At 70.0% G+C, this 16516-nt stretch overlaps 2 protein-coding genes across 2 annotated transcripts; one reads left to right on the plus strand and one right to left on the minus strand.

Annotated features, from left to right (window-relative positions):
• Positions 1 to 397: 397 nt before the first annotated feature.
• Positions 398 to 8845, plus strand: RCOR2 (REST corepressor 2). The gene is given in 13 exon segments (XM_032677738.1): positions 398 to 647; positions 649 to 694; positions 1136 to 1192; positions 1292 to 1372; positions 2032 to 2084; positions 2178 to 2339; positions 3951 to 4075; positions 4631 to 4700; positions 5495 to 5686; positions 6560 to 6637; positions 7041 to 7098; positions 7784 to 7971; positions 8585 to 8845. Coding segments are annotated over 13 exon segments (1443 nt in total). The 5' UTR covers positions 398 to 575.
• A 241-nt stretch (positions 8846 to 9086) lies between these two features.
• MARK2 (microtubule affinity regulating kinase 2) lies at positions 9087 to 16365 on the minus strand (the record flags this gene model as incomplete). Its single annotated transcript, XM_032677739.1, has 5 exons — positions 9087 to 11029; positions 12105 to 12149; positions 12522 to 12548; positions 14836 to 15108; positions 16179 to 16365. Coding segments are annotated over 5 exons (887 nt in total), but the record flags the coding sequence as incomplete, so codon positions are not given.
• Positions 16366 to 16516: the final 151 nt, after the last annotated feature.

Below are 16516 nucleotides of genomic sequence, written 5' to 3' on the forward strand. Positions count from 1 at the left end.
CATAACAGCCCCCTGCCCCCCCCCCCCACTTTGTCCCCCCGCTGCTCCCCGGCCCTTTGTTGCCCCCCAGCCCCACACCGGAGGGGGGTGACGGTGACACGATCCCCCCCCCCTCCCCACGCTGAGGGTCCCGGCCCCCCGCCCGTCGAGGCCGTGCCCCCCCCCGAGCCGCGGCGGAGGGGTACGGGGGGCGGGGGGGCCGTGCTGAGGCCGCGGGAGCTGGAACTACTTTGGCACCGGGAGGCGGCGGGAGCGGCCGGCGGCGCTTTGTGTGGGCTCGGGACCCCCCGACCGCCCCCCTGCCCGCGCCCGCCCTCCCCTCCCTCCGCCCCCCCCCTCAACTTTGCCCCCTATTTCGGGGTGTCCTCCCTCCTCCTTTCGGCGACCCTTCCGCCCCGCACCGCGTCCCCCCCCCCCCTCCCCAAATTCCCACGCCCCCTCCCCAAATACCCGGGGCCGGGTTAAAGTTTGGCGAGGGGCTGCGGGGCTCAGCCCACCCCCCCCGTACCCAGCGGGGCCTCCGGGGGTCCCCTCGGGGGTCTGGGGGGGTCCCCGGCGCCCCCCCCGCCCCGGCGATGCCGTCGGTGATGGAGAAGCCCTCGGGGATCCTGTCCCGCAGCCGGGCCAAGGCGGGGGCGGCCGCGGGACCCCCCCCCCTCGGAGGACGAGGCCAGCGAGGACGAGCACGCCCACGGTGAGTGCCCCCCCCGCCCCCAAACAACCCCTACGTGTGCCCCCCACCCCATCCCGGACCCCCCCACCTGCGCGACCCCCCGCCCCCCAAACACCCCCCCGGCTGGGTGTCCCCCCCCCCACCCCAAGACGGGACCCGCGTTCACCCCACGTGTTTTTGGGGGGGGGCTGCGCTCACGTCACCCCCCCTGCGCCCCCCCCCCGCCCCCCGCGGGGGTTTGGGTGGGTAGGGGGGGACACCCGGGGACATGGAGGGGGGAACAAAGCCCCGTCCCCATTGTCCCCGGCCGCCCGCGTGTGCGCGGCCGCAGCTTTGTTCGCCGGCGGGGAGGGGGCTCGGACGCGACCCCCCCCCACCTCGCACACACCCCCCCCCCCGGGGGGGGGCCGGTGGAGACCCTCCCCGTTAACCCCCGCCCCCCCTCGTGCCCCCCCCCCCCAGACAGCATGATCCGGGTGGGCGCCGATTACCAGGCGGTGATTCCCGACTGCAAACCAGGTAAGGGAGGGTCTGGGGGAGGGGGGGGGGGTTAGAGGGGGGGATTTGGGGGGTGTCCCCCCCTCTCTGAGCCCCTCTTTGCCCCCCCCCCCCCCCCAGAGAGCCCCGCTCGGTACAGCAACAAGGAGCTGAAGGGGATGCTGGTCTGGGCCCCCAACCACTGTGTCTCTGATGCCAAACGTGAGCCCCCCCTCGTCACACCGGGGTGTTCCTGGAGGGGGGGGGGGTGTGGAGTGTCCCCCCCCCGGCCCCCCCTTTACCCCCCTGACCATCCCCTCTGCCTCCCCCCAACCTCCCCTTTACCCTCCTGACCTCCCCTCGACCCCCCAACATCCCTTTTATGCCCCTCAACCTCCCTTTTACCCCTCAAACCCCCCCTTTTGCCCCCCTAACTGCCCCTTTGCCCCCCTAACTGCCCCTTTACCCCCCACACTCTTCTCTACCCCCCAACATCCCTTTTATGCCCCTCAACCTCCCTTTTACCCCTCAACCCCCCCCTTTTGCCCCCCTAACTGCCCCTTTGCCCCCCTAACTGCCCCTTTGCCCCCCTAACTGCCCCTTTACCCCCCACCCTCTCCTCTACCCCCCACCCTCTCCTCTGTGCCCCTGGAACCTTCCCTTTACCCCAACCCCTTTTCACCTTCCCGACCCCCCTTTCTCCCCCTCTTACCCCCCTTTAACTCTCCCACCCCCCCCTTTTTACCCCCCAACCTCCCCTTCACCCCCCCCAAACCCCATCTTTACGCCCCCAACACCCCTTTTACCCCCCCAGTCCCCCCCCAAACCCCTCATAACCCCCCCAAATCCCTCACAGCTCCCCCCTTTGCCCCCCCCCCCAGTGGACAGGTACATCGCCATGGCCAAGGACAAGCACGGCTACAACATCGAGCAGGTACCGTGTGTGCCCCCCCCAGACCCCCCCCCCCCCAGCTGCCCTCCTGACCCCGCCGTGACCCCCCCCGGGCCCCCCCGTGCCCCCCCCCAGGCCCTGGGGATGCTGCTGTGGCACAAACACGACGTGGAGAAGTCCTTGGCCGACCTGGCCAACTTCACGCCCTTCCCGGACGAGTGGACGGTGGAGGACAAGGTGCTGTTCGAGCAGGCCTTCAGCTTCCACGGCAAGAGCTTCGCTCGCATCCAGCAGATGGTGAGACACCCCCCCCCCCCCAAAATCCTGCCCCCCCAAACCCCTGCCCCCCTCCCCCGAGGGCTCAGCACCCCCCCTGCCCCGGGGGGTGGGTCCAGATCCGGTTCCTTGGGACCCTGAGGGGGGAAAGGGGGGGGGTCGTTGTCCCCACGGGACCCCTGGGGTGTCGCTGGGGGAGTTTGGGGAGGGGGAGGTGGCACAGAATGCCTCCCCCCCAGCAGTGAGAGGTGGTACGTGCCACCCTCTGAGGTCCCCCCTGCAGGGGATGGTACGTGCCACCCCTTGCCCCCCCCCCCATACGGGATGGTACATGCCAACCTGACCCTCCCCAGGGGTTGGTTTGTGCCACCCTGACCCCCCCCCAATAGGGGATGGTTTGTGCCACCCTGACCCCCCCCCAATAGGGGATGGTTTGTGCCACCCTGACCCCCCCCAGGGGTTGGTTTGTGCCACCCTGACCCCCCCCATACGGGATGGTACATGCCAACCTGACCCCCCCCCAGGGGTTGGTATGTGCCACCCTGACCCCCCCCACAATAGGGGATGGTTTGTGCCACCCTGACCCCCCCCAGGGGTTGGTTTGTGCCACCCTGACCCCCCCCACAATAGGGGATGGTTTGTGCCACCCTGACCCCCCCCAGGGGTTGGTTTGTGCCACCCTGACCCCCCCCCAATAGGGGATGGTTTGTGCCACCCTGACCCCCCCCCCCCAATAGGGGATGGTTTGTGCCACCCTGACCCCCCCCCAATAGGGGATGGTTTGTGCCACCCTGACCCCCCCCCCATAGGGGATGGTTTGTGCCACCCTCTGACCCCCCCCCATACTGGTGGTACGTGCCACCCTGCCCCCACCCCCAGTGGTGCCACCTGCTCCCCCCCCCCATTTCTGGGGGTTCCCCCTCAATTTTTTGGGTCCTTGACCCCCCCCTCCCATCTCCAGGGGGCTCCCCCCATCTCCCCCCTCTGTTTATGGGGTCGCCCCCCATTTCTGGGGGGTTTTCCCTCCTTTTCTGTGGGTTTGCCACCCACTCCTCACCCCCCATTTCTCAGGGGTCTTCCCTCCCCTGCCCCCCCCATTTACAGGAGTGACCCCCCCCTTTACCTCACACCCTGTTTTTAGAACCCACCACCTCAAAACTCACCCTGTGCCCCCAAAACTCCCCTCACACGCCCCCAGACAGACCCTGTACCCCCCCCAGACTGACCCTGTGCCCCCCCAGACTGACCCTGTGCCCCCCCAGATTGACCCTGTGTCCCCCCAATTGACCCTGTACCCCCCCCAGATTGACCCTGTGTCCCCCCAGACTGACCCTGTGCCCCCCCAGACTGACCCTGTGACCCCCTAGATTGACCCTGTGCCCCTCCAGACTGACCCTGTGCCCCCCCCAGACTGACCCTGTGCCCCCCCAGACTGACCCTGTGACCCCCCCCGACTGACCCTGTGACCCCCCCCGACTGACCCTGTGCCCCTCCAGATGACCCTGTGCCCCCCCAGACTGACCCTGTGCCGCCCCCAGATGACCCTGTGCCCCCCAGACTGACCCTGTACCCCCCCCCAGACTGACCCTGTGCCCCCCCAGACTGACCCTGTGCCCCCCCCGTGCCCCCCAGCTCCCGGACAAGCTCATTCCCAGCCTGGTCAAGTACTACTATTCCTGGAAGAAGACCCGATCCCGCACCAGCGTCATGGATCGCCAGGCCCGGCGCCTGCTGGGGCGGCGCGACCGCGACGACAGGTACCGACCCCCCAAAACCCCCCTAAAACCCCCCCAAACCCCCCAGCAGCCCCCTGACCCCCACAGCCACCCCCCAGCCCCGGAACAGCCCCCTGATCCCCCCCCAACCACCCCATGACCCCACAGCCCCACAGCCACTCCCCAAACCTGTAACAGCCCCCTGGCTCCCCCCCCCAGCAGCCCCCTGACCCCCACAGCCACCCCCCAGCCCTGGAACAGGCCCCTGACCCCCCCCAGCCCCATAAGAGCCCCCGACCCCTCCCCAACCACCCCATGACCCCACAGCCACCCCTCAAACCTGTGACAGCCCCCTGACCCCCCCAGAGCCCCCCCTGAGCCCCCAAACCTGTAACAGCCCCCTGGCTCCCCCCTCAGCAGCCCCCTGACCCCCCCAACCCCATAAGAGCCCCCGACCCCCCCCAACCACCCCATGACCCCACAGCCCCACAGCCACCCCCCAAACCTGTAACAGCCCCCTGGCTCCCCCCCAGCAGCCCCTTGACCCCCTCAAAGCCCCCCCTGAGCCCCCCAAACCCTGGCTCACCTCCCCCCCAGCAACGATGAGACCGACGAGCACCGACCCCCCCCCGACGGGGACACGGAGCCCACGGACCCCAAAAAAGAGGTTTGGGGGGGCTGGGAAGGGGGGAGGGGGGGGCACGGGGAGAGGTTTGGGGCACAGGGAGAGGTTTGGGGCACAGAGGGGAAGGTTTGGGGCACAGAGGGGAAGGTTTGGGGGGCACAAGGGGGAGGTTGGGGGTGTTTTGCAGGGCCGGAGGTTGAACTTTGGAGGGTTCAGGGGACACAGGTTGAACTGTGGGGGGTTTGGGGGGGGCACAGGTTGAAGTTTGGGAGGGTTTAGGGGGCACAGGGCGAGGTTTGGGTTGTTTGGGGGGGCTGGTTGAGCTCTGGGGGGACACAGATTGAACTGTGGAGGTTTTGGGGGGGAACAGGGCGAGGTTTGGAGGGCACGGGTGGAACTTTGGGTGGTTTGAGGGGGGCACAGGTTGAACTTTGGGTGGTTTGAGGGAGACACAGGTTGAAGTTTGGGAGGGTTTAGGGGGCACAGGGCGAGGTTTGGGTGGTTTTGGGGGGGCACAGGTTGAACTTTGGGGGTTTTGGGTGGGAACAGCGTGAGGTTTGGAGGGCACGGGTGGAACTTTGGGTGGTTCGAGGGGGGCACAGGTTGAAGTTTGGGTGGTTTGAGGGGGACACAGGTTGAAGTTTGGGAGGGTTTAGGGGGCACAGGGCGAGGTTTGGGTGGCTTGAGGGGGGGCACAGGTTGAAGTCTCGGAGGGTTCGGGGAGGGCACAGGTCGAACTTTGGGAGGCCTGGAGGGGCACAGGTGGATCCCTGGGACAGTTGGGGGGTGTCTGGATCAGTCCCTGTCCCCCGCCCCTCCCCAAACTGCCCCGGCAGCCCCCGTGCCCGCGGGCGGGGCCGCGCAAGGAGCCCCAGTACCGGCACCACCCCCCCCTGCGGCAGCGGCGCCGCCCCCCCCGCGGGATGCGCCTGAGCCGCGAGGACGTGGCCGAGGTGACGGCCAACCCCGACCTGGGGGCGCGAGCCCTGCGCCAGCTCGACTGCCAGCTCGTGGCACTCAAACGGCAGGTAACCCCCCCGGGACCCCCAGAGCACCCCCGGGGCGGGGAGGGGCAGGGGGTGAGTCCTCACACCCCCCCCCGGGACCCCCAGAGTGTACTCAGAGCCAGGGGGACAGGGGGTGAGTCCTCACACCCCCCCAGCACCCCCAGGGCTGGGGGGGTAGGGGGTGAATCCTCACACCCCCCTGGGACCCCCAGGGCAACTCCAGGGCCAGGGGGGCAGGAGGTGAATCCTCACACCCCCCCAGGACCCCCAGAGTGTACTCAGAGCCAGGGGGGCAGGGGGTGAGCCCTCACACCCCCCCAGGACCCCCAGAGTGCACTCAGAGTGGGGGGGGCAGGAGGTGAATCCTCACACCCCCCCGGGACCCCCAGAGTGCACTCAGATCGGGGGGCGCAGGGGGTGAGTCCTCACACCCCCCCCCCGGGACCCCCAGAGCACCCCCAGAGCCGGGGGGGGCAGGGGGTGAATCCTCACCCCCCCCCAGGACCCCCAGAGTGCACTCAGAGCCAGGGGGACAGGGGGTGAATCCTCACACCCCCCCCGGGACCCTCAGAGTGCACTCAGATCGGGGGGGGTAGGGGGTGAATCCTCACACCCCCCTGGGACCCCCAGAGTGCACTCAGATCGGGGGGGGTAGGGGGTGAGCCCTCACAACCCCCCCCGGGACCCCCGGAGCACCCCCAGGGCAGGGGGGGCAGGGGGTGAGCCCTCACACCCCCCCAGGACCCCCAGAGTGCACTCAGATCGGGGGGGGCAGGGGGTGAGCCCTCACACCCCCCCCCTCAGGTTCTGGGGTGACCCTCCCAGCCCCCCCTGAGCCCCTGGGTTGTGGGGTGACCCCTCAGCCCCCCCGTTTCCCGGGTGCCCCCCCCGCAGGTGCAGCGGATCAAGCAGATCAACAGCGGGCTCAGGCAGGCGCTGGACGGGGGCCTGGAGGGGCTGCGGCCCCCCGAGGTGGGTCCCTGCGGGGTCCCCGTGTGCCCCACGGTGTCCTGTCCCCCCCCACGGAGCCCCCACGTGCCCCCAGGGGTTCCTGCTGTTCCCCCCCAGTGTCCCCAGTTTCCCTGGGATGCCCCTGCCTGTCCCACGGTGTCCCCACGGTGTCCCCACGGTGTCCCCACAGTGTCCTGTCCTGTCCTAAAGAGCCCCCACGGTGTCCCCGTGTGCCCCCTGTGTCCTGCCTTGCCCCACACTGTCACACACTGTCACATCCACGCCCCACGGTGTCCCCACAGTGTCCTCTCCTGCCCCACAGTGTCCTCTCCTGCCCCACAGCGTCCCACCTGCCCCGAGGGTGTCCCCCTGTCCCCCCCACACATCCCCCTGTGCCCCCAAATCACCCCCTCCCCCCCTGCAGGGCAACGGCAAGTTCAGCTCCCGCTGGACGACGGACGAGCAGCTGCTGGTGGTGCAGGGTGAGTGTCCTCCTTACCCTCATTAACCTCATTAACCTCATTAACCCCCTCAGCCCCTGTGACCCCTCCTGTCCCCCGTCCCCTCTGTGTCCCTCCATGTCCCCTCTGTGTCCCTTCATGTCCCTCCTTTCCCACCACAGCCTCCCAACCCTCCCTTCCCTGTGTCCCCTGTGACCCCCCATGTCCCCCAGCCCTGACCCCCCGTGTCCCCCCAGCCCTGACCCCCCGTGTCCCCCCAGCCCTGACCCCCTGTGTCCCCCCTGACCCCCCGTGTCCCCCCAGCCCTGACCCCCCACCGTGTCCCCCCAGCCCTGACCCCCCGTGTCCCCCCAGCCCTGACCCCCTGTGTCCCCCCTGACCCCCCGTGTCCCCCAGCCCTGACCCCCCGTGTCCCTCCAGCCCTGACCCCCCGTGTCCCCCCAGCCCTGACCCCCCGTGTCCCTCCAGCCCTGACCCCCCGTGTCCCCCCAGCCCTGACCCCCCGTGTCCCCCCAGCCCTGACCCCCCGTGTCCCCCCAGCCCTGACCCCCCACCGTGTCCCCCCAGCCCTGACCCCCCGTGTCCCCCCAGCCCTGACCCCCTGTGTCCCCCCTGACCCCCCGTGTCCCCCCAGCCCTGACCCCCCGTGTCCCCCCAGCCCTGACCCCCTGTGTCCCCCCAGCCCTGACCCCCCGTGTCCCCCCAGCCCTGCGCCGTTACGGCCGCGATTTCCCGGCGGTGGCCGCGGTTCTGGGCAACAAAACGGCCGCTCAGGTTCGGAGCTTCGTGTTGGGGCCCCGGCGCCGCCTCGGCCTCGAGCGGCTCCTGCGGGAGCGGCAGCGCCGGGGGGAGCCCCCTACGGCCCCCCCCGGGGAGGGGGACGAGGATGAGGAGGTGAGGAAGGGCCGGGCTGGGGCTGTTGGGGGGGGTCCTGTCCTGGCCCCGGGCACCGTCCCAGTCCTGGTCCCAGCCCTGATGGTTGGACTGGGCCTGGTCCCGGTCCCAGCCCTGCTCCCGGTCCCAGGCTGGGCCCAGATTCCAGTCTGTCCTCTGATCCTGACCCCGCCCCATCAGTCCTGGCCCCACCCCCAAACACACCGTGGCCCTGCCCACACTTTGACTCCACCCACAATCCACCCACGGCCCCGCCCACAGCCTGCCCCACCCCACAGTAGCCACACCCTGTCCAGGCCCTGCCCACATACCAACTCCACCCTCCCCAAGCCCCACCCACCCCTGCCCCACCCTGTCCACACCCTCTCCAAGCCCCACCCACCCCTGTCCACACCCTGCCCAAGCCCCACCCACCCCTGTCCACACCCTGTCCACACCCTGCCCAAGCCCCACCCACCCCTGTCCACACCCTGCCCAAGCTCCACCCACCCCTGCCTAAGCCCCACCCACCCCTGCCCCACCCTGTCCACACCCTGCCCTGTCCAAGCCCTTCCCACACTTCCCCAGCCCCACCCCTCCCAAGCCCCGCCCCTCACCCCTCTCTCTCCCACAGGTGCAGATCACAGGGGTCTCCCGCCCGGCCCCGCCCCCTCCGCCCACCTCGGCCCCGCCCCCCATCGCGGCCGCCCCCCCATCGCGGCCACCAGCCCCGCCCCCTCTGCTGCGCCCGGCCCCGCCCCCAGCCCCACCCCCTCGGCCCCTCCCGCGGCCGCCGCCTCCCCTGCAGCCGGGCCGGGCCCCGCCCCCTCTGCTCGGCCCCGCCCACAGCACCCGGCCCCGCCCCCCCACCGCTGGACACGCCCCCCCACGCTGAGCGCCCCCTGCTGGGCCGGGGGACTCGCGGCTCCCGGGGGGGGTCCCCGGGACATTGGGGGGTTCCCGGGGGGGGTGGGAGGGGCCCGTTTGCAATAAAGGTATTTTGCTAGAGAGGCTGCGAGTGCCGGGGGCACTGGGAGGGGCACTGGGGGGTACTGGGAGCACTGGGGGGTACTGGGAGCACTGGTCAGTACTGGGAGCACTGGTCAGTACTGGGAGCACCACTCAAAGGCAACGGATCTTTCTGGAAAGTTTTTAATTAGAACCTGGAAAATCCACCGCGGAGGGGGTGTGGCCAGGGGCGTGGCCACAGCTCAGCCCCTCCCCTGGGCATGTCCCCACCCCTCCGGCCGGGGGCGGGGCTACAGCAGGTCAAAATTTGGGGGTGGGGGGGGGCGACCCCCGGGAGCAGCAGCGGCCCCGCCCCTCCCCCCCCGGGGCCTTCCTGAGTGCGGGGGGAGGGGCCGGGGGACACCCCGCGGGGGAGGGGCACGAGGGGACCCCCCCTGTCCCCACAGAGGGGGGGGGAACTCCCATAAGGCCACCGGGGGGGGGGGGCCCTGGGAGGGGACTGTCCCCATGTCCCCCCCCCATAAGGCTCGGGACGTCCCTGGGGGTCACCCGGGATGTCCCCAGGTGACCCAGGATGTCCCCACGTGGCCCTGGGCCGTCCCCAGCTGTCCCCAAGTCTTCTCGGGCCACCCGGGACGTCCCTCGAGGTCCCTGATCCACCCACGATGTCCCCAGGACCCCTCAGAACGTCCCCGCGGGTCCCGGCTCCAGCCCAGATGTCCCCAGAGGTCCCTGGACCACCCAGGACATCCCCCCCACCCTCAGGAGGACCTTGTCACCTCCCCCCAAGACGATCCCCACAGGTCCTTGGGCCACCAGGGTGTCCCCACACAGGTCCCAGGGCCATCCAGGCCTGGACACTTGTCCCCAAAGGTCCATCCAGGATGTCCCCACGTTCCTCCAAGGCCCTGGACCCCACAGAACGTCCCCAGAGGTCCCAGGTCCATCCAGGTGACCCCGGGTCCATCCAGGACGTCCCCAAGAAGACCTGGACCCTGCACAAGGTCCATCCAGGTGATCCCCAGAGGTCCCAGGTCCATCCTGGAGGTCCTGGATCCATCCCAGTGGTCCTGGGTCCATCCAGGACGTCCCCCTGAATACCTGGACCCCCCAGAGGGTCCATCCAGGTGATCCCCAGAGGTCCCAGGTCCATCCGGTGCTCCCACGTCCGCCCTGGGGACCCTCCTGGCCGTGTCCATGGCTCAAGAGCTCAGTGGCCACCTCGGAGGTGCTCCCAGGCCACCACATCCACGTCCATGACTTGGAGCTCCTCGGCCACCTTGGAGGTGTCCCGGGTCCCCTCCCTGTCCGTGTCCGTGACCTGGAGCTTGGTGGCCACCGTGGAGGTGTCCTGGGTCCCCTCCCTGTCCGTGGCTCAGAGCTTGGGCTCCTCGGCCACCCCAGAGGCGCTCCCGGGTTGCCACGTCCGCGTCCATGGCTCAGAGCTCGGCGGCCACCTCAGAAGTGCTCCAGGTCGCCACGTCCACGACTCGGAGCTCCTCGGCCACCTCGGAGGCGCTCCCGGGTTGCCACGTCCGTGTCCGTGACTCCGAGCCCGGCGGCCACCCCGGAGGCGCTCTGGGTCCCCTCCCCGCGCGCGGCTCGGAGCTCGGAGGGCGCTCCCGGGTCACCGCGGCCGTGCCCACGACCCGGAGCTCGGTGGCCACCTCGGAGTCGCTCCGCGGCGGCGGCGGCTCAGAGCTCGGGCTCGGCGGCCGCCCCGGGGGCCCTCCCCGGCGCCCGGGGGGCGGTGGCTCAGAGCTTGAGCTCGTTGGCCACCTTGGAGGCGATGTTCTTGAAGGCCATGGAGGTGCCGGCGATGCGCTTGAAGCGGACGCCGTTGAGGGAGAGCCGGGGCAGTTTGCAAACCTCCATCTCCCACTGCACGAAGGAGTCGTGGCCGGGGCTGCCGTGGGCGCAGAGCAGCACGAAGCGCTCCTGGGGCTCGCAGCGGCAGCTGTTGGCGTCCAGGACCTTGCGGATCTCGCGCAGCATCTCCCCGGGCTCCAGGGAGCTCGTGGTCTTCATGCTCCACGTGAAACGCAAAGAACGCGGTTTGGCGTCGCGAGCGCCGGCGTCCCGGGGGTCCTTGTCGGGGCCCACGGCCGGTCTGGGGGGGCACGGCAGGGGTGGGGGGGTCACCAAGGGGGTGGTGGTATGTCCTGGGGGGTCCCGGGGGTCCTTGTCGGGGCCCACGGCCGGTCTGGGGGGGCACGGCAGGGGTGGGGGGGTCACCAAGGGGGCGGTGGGGGGGATTTAGGAGGTCCTGGGGGTCCCAGAGGTCCCTGTTGGGGCCCACGGCCGGTCTGGGGGGTCACCAAGGGGGCGGTGGGGGGGATTTAGGAGGTCCTGGGGGGTCCTGGGGTCCTTGTCGGGGCCCACGGCCAGTCTAGGGGGTCACAGGAGGGGTGGGGGGGTCACCAAGGGGGCGGTGGGGGGGATTAAGGACGTCCTGGGGTGTCCCAGAGGTCCCTGTCGGGGCCCACGGCCGGTCTGGGGGGTCACCAAGGGGGCGGTGGAGGCCCTGGGAGGGGTGGGGGGGACTAAGGAGGTCCTGGGGGTCCCAGGGACGTCACCAGGACCATGAGGGAGGTCCCAGGGGTCCTTGTCGGGCCCACGGTTGGTCTGGAGGGGCACAGGGAGGGTCTCCAAGGGGGGGGGGGGTGGCCCTGGGAGGGGGTGGGGGGGTCTCCAAGGGGGGGGGGGTGGTGGCCCTGGGAGGGGTTGGGGGGTCTCCAAGGGGGTGGTGGGGGCACTGGAAGGGGCAGGGTGGGGTTAGGGGGGAGTCACAGGAACTGGGTGGGTTCTGGGGTCAGGAGGGTCCCAGGGATGTCCCCAGGGCCACCACGGTGGGCCTGGGTGTCACGGGGGTCCCAAGGGTGTGGCAGGGACACCGCGGGTGCCCTGCGGACCCCTGGGGTGTTGGGGGGACCCTGGGGGTGTCAGGGGTGTCACAGGGACCCCAAAAACATCAGAGGGACCCCGGGGGCATCAGGGGTGTCACAGGGACCCCAGAGATGTCATGGGGACCCTGGCGGTGTTGGGGGGACCCTTTGAGCCTCATGGGGATCCCAGGGGCGTCGTGGGGACCCTGTGAGTGTCAGGGCATTGGGGGGGGTTGGGGGGACCCCGGGGTGTCCCCAGGGGTGTCCCCAGGGGTGTCCCCGGGGGTGTCCCTGACTCACCTCAGTGTCTCCACCCTGTCCTTGCTCTCGGGCTCGTGCGGGTTCCTCGGGAGACAAGAGGGGGCCCAGATCAGTGAGGGGGGGTTGGGGGGAGCCCCTTCCCCACCCCCCCCAGAGGGGACCCGGGGTGGGGGGCACAGACAGCACGGGGAGGGGGGACAGACAGACACGGGGGGTGGGGGACACACGGACACGGGGGGGGTGGGGCCATGCGGGGCCGTGCAGTGCTGATGGGAGGAGGGGAGGATTTTGGGTGGGTTTGGGGGGTGGGACCTGCTCTCCCAGGGTTTGGGGGGGTTTGGGGGGGTGGGACCTGCTCGGGGAGGGGGGTGGGACCTGCTCTCCCAGGGTTTGGGGGAGGTTTGGGGGGGTTTTGGGGGGGTCCATGCGGGGGCCCCACGTCCGGCGCGGCCCTACCTTCTGGCAAACCTGAAAGACAGATTTCTACAAAGACAAACAGAAGAGAAGGGCGACGTTGGGGGGGGGAGGGGGCCGGGACAGAGCCACCCCCCTCCCCCACCCCACCCCCCCAGGGACCCCTCGACCCCCCCCAAACCCCCCCGAGTGGGGGGGGGGGGCACCGGGAGGGGCTGGGGGTCCCGGGAGGGGCAGCACCCCCACAACCCCCCCTCAAGGGCCACATGGGGAGGGGGACAGAGGGACAGGAGGGGACAGGGGGGGGACCCCAAAGGGATGGTAGGGGACAGAGGGACAGGAGGGGACGGGGGGGGTCTCAGGGGGGACAGGAGGGGACATTGGGGGATCCCAGGTGGGACATGCAGGGACAGGAGGGGACAGGGGGGGTCCCAGGTGGGACAGGAGGGGACATTGGGGGTCCCCAAAGGGATGGCAGGGGACATGCAGGGACAGGAGGGGACAGGGGGGGTCCCAGGTGGGACAGGAGGGGACAGGGGGGGTCCCCAAAGGGATGGCAGGGGACAGAGGGACAGGAGGGGACGGGGGGGGTCCCAGGTGGGACAGGAGGGGACATGGGGGGATCCCAGGTGGGACATGCAGGGACAGGAGGGAACAGGGGAGATCCCAGGTGGGACAGGAGGGGACATGGGGGGGGCCCTGAGGGGACAATGGCAGGGACAGGAGGGGCCATGCAGGGACAGCAAAGGGAGCCCAAGGGACAGGAGGGGACACGGGAGGACACAGAGAGGGGACAAGGGACAGAGAAGCCCTGAAGGACACCAAGGGGACACCCCGAGGGGACAGAGGATCCCTGGAGGGACAAGGGGACACTGAGGAGCCCTGGGGGGGCCGGGGGGGCAGCCTGGGGACAAACAGAGGGGACAGAGAAGCCCTGGGGCACCGAGGGGACACAGCCAGGGGACACAGCCAGGGGACACAGCAGCAGCCCAGGGGACACACAGAGGGGACACTGAGGGGACACAGGAGTCCAGGGACAGCCCAGGGCAAACCAAGGGGACACCAAAGGGACATTCTGAGGGGACAAAGAAGGAACACTGAGGGGACACAGCGAGGGGACAAAGGAGTCTGGGGGTCCAGGGGTCAGCTCAGGACTGAGGGGACACAGTGAGGAGACACTGAGGGGACACAGATGGGACATTGAGGGGACACACTTAGGGGACATGGAAGGAACACCGAGGGGACATCGAGGGAACACCGAGGGGACATTGAGGGAACACACTCAGGGGACATTTAGGGGACACCGAGGGGACACTGAAGGGACACCGAGGGGACACATTGAGGGGACACCGAGGGGACACCAAGGGGACACACTTAGGGGACACTGAAAGGACACCGAGGGGACACCAAGGGGACACCGAGGGGACACATTTAGAGGACACCGAGGGGACATTGAGGGGACACCGAGGGGACACCGAGGGGACACTAAGGAGACATCAAGGGGACACTGATGGGACACCGAGAGGACACACTGAGGGGACACACTTAAGGGACACCAAGGGGACACCCAGGGAACACTGAGGGGACGTTGAGGGGACACCAAGGGGCCACAGAGGGGACACTGAGGGGACACACTTAGGGGACACCAAGGGGACACTGAGGGGACACTGAGGGGACACCAAGGGGACACATTTAGGGGACACCGAGGGGACATTGAGGGGACACATTTAGGGGACACTGAGGGGACACTGAGGGGACACATTTAGGGGACACCGAGGGGACATTGAGGGGACACATTTAGGGGACACTGAGGGGACACCAAGGGGACACTGAGGGGACACCGAGGGGACACATTTAGGGGACACCGAGGGGACATTGAGGGGACACATTTAGGGGACACTGAGGGGACATTGAGGGGACACATTTAGAGGACACTGAGGGGACACCAAGGGGGCACATTTAGGGGACACTGAGGGGACATTGAGGGGACACCGAGAGGACACCAATGGGACACCAAGGGGACATTGAGGGGACACACTTAGGGGACACCAAGGGGACACCGAGGGGACACATTTAGGGGACACTGAGGGGACACTGAAGGGACACCAAGGGGACACATTTAGGGGACACCGAGGGGACACATTTAGGGGACACTGAGGGGACACCGAGGGGACACTGAAGGGACACCAAGGGGACACATTTAGGGGACACTGAGGGGACACTGAGGGGACACCGAGGGGACACATTTAGGGGACACTGAAGGGACACCGAGGGGACACATTTAGGGGACACTGAGGGGACACCGAGGGGACACCGAGGGGACACAGCAGCCCCCCGGGGTGCCCCCGAGCCTCACCTGCGCACGAACTTGGAGGTGAACTTGCTGAAGAGCGAGGCCGAGGCCGAGGGGCCGCGCCGGCCCTGGCTGGTGCCCGAGGGGGAGGCGGGGGGGGGCAGCCCGGGGGGCAGCGCGTAGGGCAGGGGGGGGTCCCGGGGGGGCCGCAGCTGCCCCGCGTGGAAGGTGCTGCGGCTCGAGACCCCCCGGGGGAAGCTGGGCCGCTCCCCGGGGCCCCCCTGGCTCACGTTGTGCGCGGAGGGCGACGCTGCCGGGACACGGGGGGGGGCCCCGCTGCGGGAATGGGGGGGGGGGTCACGGGGGGTGGCGGGAGGGGGACACACCCCTGACCCCCACCCCCCCGGCACCCAGGGACCCCCCTCCTGCACCCAGAGACCCCCACACAGCCCCCCTGGGTCTCCCCCCTGCACCCTGGGACCGCCCCCGGCACCCAGGGACCCCCTCACTGTATCCTGGGACCCCCACACAGCCCCTCTGGGACCCCCCCCATGCACACTGGGACCTCCCCCCCAGCACCCTGGGACCCACCCCTAGCACCCTGGGACCCCCACACAGCCACCCAGGGACCCCCCCCAGCACCCTGGGACCCACCCCCAGCACCCTGGGACCCCCACACAGCCACCCAGGGACCCCCCCCAGCACCCTGGGACCCACCCCCAGCACCCTGGGACCCCCACACAGCCACCCTGGGATACCCCCTCAGCATCCCGGGACCCCCACGCGTCACCCCTGATTACCCCCAGCACCCAGGGACCCCCCTCTGCACCCTGGGACCACCCCCAGCCCCCTGGGACCCCCACCCCCCAGCCCCCTGAGACCCCCACACAGCCCCCCAGGGACCCCCCCCCAAGTACACCCTGGGACCCCCCCCCTCCGTACACCCTGGGACCCCCACAGAGCCACCCTGGGACCCCCACTCAGCATCTTGGGACCCCCCCCCGGAACCCCTGATCCCTCCCAGCACTCTGGGACCCCCACAGAGCCCCCCAGGGACCCCCCCTCAGCACCCACGGCCCCCCCATGAGAGGCTGGGGCTCCCCCCAGCACCCAGCTGTGCACCCACTGCAGGAACAGGGGGGGGGTCTCAGAGGGAAAACAGGGGTGGGTGACACCCCTGACCCCCCCTGGCACCCCGAGACCCTCCTCCCGGCCCCCTGGTAACCCCCCCCAGCCCCCTGGGACCCCTCCCCAGCCCCCCAGGGACCCCTCAGGAGAAGCTGGGGTTCCCCCCACCCCCGGGTGGGTCCCCACTGCAGGAACAGGGGGCTGGGGGGGCCCGGGGGGGCTGAGACCCCGCTGTGGGATTTGGGGTGGATTTGGGGGGGGCTGTTGGGGGTCCCCACCTGTCCTTGCCGTTCTGCAGGGAGCTCTGGCCCAGGCTGGCCCGGTCCAGGAGGGGGGAGTTCCTGCTCCTCGTGGTGCCCGTGGACAGGACACTGTTCTGTGGGGGGGGACACGAAAAGGGGGGGCTGGGGGGACAACAACCCCCCCATGGGACCCCCCAGACGGGAGATATGGGGTTTGGGGACTCTCCAATAGGGTTTTAGGGGAACCAGGGGCACCCCGAGGGACCCCGATCCCACCCCGGGGGGCCCAGGGATGGGTGACCCCCCCCCGTCCCACCACTGTACCCAAAAAACAGGGAGCCTCAGGATTTGGGGCCCCCCTCCCACCCCTGCAC

This window comes from Chiroxiphia lanceolata, unplaced genomic scaffold (assembly GCF_009829145.1).
Source record: "Chiroxiphia lanceolata isolate bChiLan1 unplaced genomic scaffold, bChiLan1.pri scaffold_96_arrow_ctg1, whole genome shotgun sequence".
Lineage (NCBI taxonomy): Eukaryota > Metazoa > Chordata > Aves > Passeriformes > Pipridae > Chiroxiphia > Chiroxiphia lanceolata.